The sequence below is a fragment of the Nematolebias whitei genome, unplaced genomic scaffold (genome assembly GCF_014905685.2).
Source record: "Nematolebias whitei isolate Nwh7 unplaced genomic scaffold, NemWhi1 Nwh_scaf_10035, whole genome shotgun sequence".
Classification (NCBI taxonomy): domain Eukaryota; kingdom Metazoa; phylum Chordata; class Actinopteri; order Cyprinodontiformes; family Rivulidae; genus Nematolebias; species Nematolebias whitei.
In genome coordinates this window covers 1-2,170 of record NW_023628580.1, presented here as the reverse complement: position 1 = coordinate 2,170, position 2,170 = coordinate 1, and the positions used below count along the sequence as shown (strand labels likewise).

The window sequence follows — 2,170 nt, the reverse complement described above, 5'->3', positions numbered from 1 at the left end:
TCAGAGAAACTGACGTTTATTTTCTAAACATGATCCTTCCTGTTAAAAGGAGTTTTTCTTTCCACTGTCTCCTTTGTGCTTGCTCAGGATGGGCGACTGTGACGAAGTAAAGACTGAACACAATCTGCTGCTTCCCTAGAGAAACAACTTTAATAATTATCTTTTATAATCCGTGAGCATGCATCAGGATGTCTTTTATAATGTTTCTGTTCAGAGACCTGAGACGACTTCTGTTGGGACTTGGAGCTGCAGAAATAAACTGAGCTGAATAACTGATCAATAAACTGATAAATTAAAGGATTATTAACAGAACTAATAAAATGATTACTACCTGCATCAATAACTGATCAATAAACTGATAAATTAAAGGGTTATTAACAGAACTAATAAAATGATTACTACCTGCATCAATAACTGATCAATAACCATCTCCGTCCTCAGTGGGAGGAGCTCAGCGGTGTTGATGATGACGCCAACAGCGTTAGAACCATTGAGATCTGCACGCCTAGTAGCCCCGCCTCTTACTGGCTGAGGACCCGGTGGATCCCCCGACGGGCGGCGACCACGCTCTACGTGGAGATCCGGTTGGTGGATTTATTCTGCGGTAGTGTCATGTGACAGGAAGTGATGCAAGTGATGGTGTCCCGACCCGCTGCAGGTTCACCATGATGGAGTGTGCTGGGATGAACAAGCCCCACTGCAAGGAGACCTTTAACCTTTACTCGTACGCGTCTGACAGCGACGAGGCCACGCCCACTCACCCCACCTGGATGGAGAACCCCTACAGCAAGGTGGCCACCATCGCCGCTGACCACCTGCTGCGGCGTGGTGGGGAGCGGCGCTCCAACGTCAAGCTGCTGCGGCTGGAGGCGCTACAGGAGGCGGGGCTTTACCTGGCCTTCCAGAGCCAGGGCGCCTGCATGGCGCTGCTCGCCGTGCGCGTCTTCTACAGGAAGTGCCCGCCCCTCCGCCGCGCCTTCGCCTTCTTCCCCGAAACCATCCCCCACTCTCTGGTGGAGCAGGTAACCATGGCAACAACATGGGAAACAGGAAGCAGGAGTTTTTTTCCTTCAAAATTAAAGGCTTTACTTTCAAAGTAAAAGCTTCAGTTGATAACAGTTTACAAAATAAAAGCATTAGTGCCGTTTGTTTTATTTTGAAGACTTCTTTGTCTGTGCGCAGGCTCAGGGTGTGTGTGTGGAAAATGCTGTGACCCCGCCTGGGGAGTACTCGAAGCCTCCCAGCATGCTTTGCGGCGAGGACGGTCAGTGGGTGGCGGAGCCAACGTCCAGCTGCGCCTGTCGCCCCGGTTACGAGGCGGGCGACAGCGGCGTGCGCTGTAGAGGTGAGACATTTCAACATAAAAGCACCAAGATTAGTTGTTGTCTGCCGCCTTTAAAGGTGGGTGATCATGTAAACGTCTCTGTGTTTGTTAGCAAAATATCTCAAGAACCAGTGGACAGACTTATCTACACCTGAATCACCTGTAGGTCTAACTCAATTCAAGATGGCCACCAAAACTAATCAGAGGTAGATAAAAGAAACAGTTGAAAGGGTATTTTACAAATGCTGAGCTGAAGTGTGGTGTGGTAGTAGCTGAGAGTCCTCCCAAACACGTACTCTGAGGGCAACAGATCACACCCCGCGTTAGCCTTCAGCTCCGTTAGGTTAGCTTTTAGCTGTTTCCCTGCCAGTATCCAGCTATAAAACTTCAGAAAACATTTGCAGCTCATAACTGAAGACTGAGTCAGTCCATAACCAGACCTGAACTTTCAACATCTACTGTTCATCTTTTATTCCGAGCGTGTTGCACATGACTACGTTTTTTTTTTTTCATTTTTTACAGGCTCATTTTGCATTACCATAATTTTGTGATAGTTTTCTGGTTTTCAGTTTCTGAAAGCTGAAAAGTCGCACTTTACTCTCATTATAGACATTACGGTAACTCGACTCACGACTCAACGCTCATGAAACGACCCCTCTGTGTCCCTCCCCACACACAGACAGGGACAGGTAACCCAGCCAGCTCTTGTCTAATGTGGGACATTTGAGCGTCCCCACCTCCTCATGTGGTACTGTCCCGCTTAAATCAGGATAGCTGGCATGAATGCCATTAGCCAAGTCATAAGATAATTTACTAGCATAGTATTTAGCCTAATCTTTCACCTAG

At 47.7% G+C, this 2,170-nt stretch overlaps 1 protein-coding gene across 1 annotated transcript; it reads left to right on the top strand.

The window, feature by feature from the left end:
• Window positions 1-441: 441 nt before the first annotated feature.
• LOC119429885 (ephrin type-B receptor 4b) lies at window positions 442-1,345 on the top strand (the record flags this gene model as incomplete). Its single annotated transcript, XM_037697404.1, has 3 exons — window positions 442-584; window positions 659-1,022; window positions 1,183-1,345. Coding segments are annotated over 3 exons (670 nt in total), but the record flags the coding sequence as incomplete, so codon positions are not given.
• Between the last annotated feature and the right edge of the window lie 825 nt (window positions 1,346-2,170).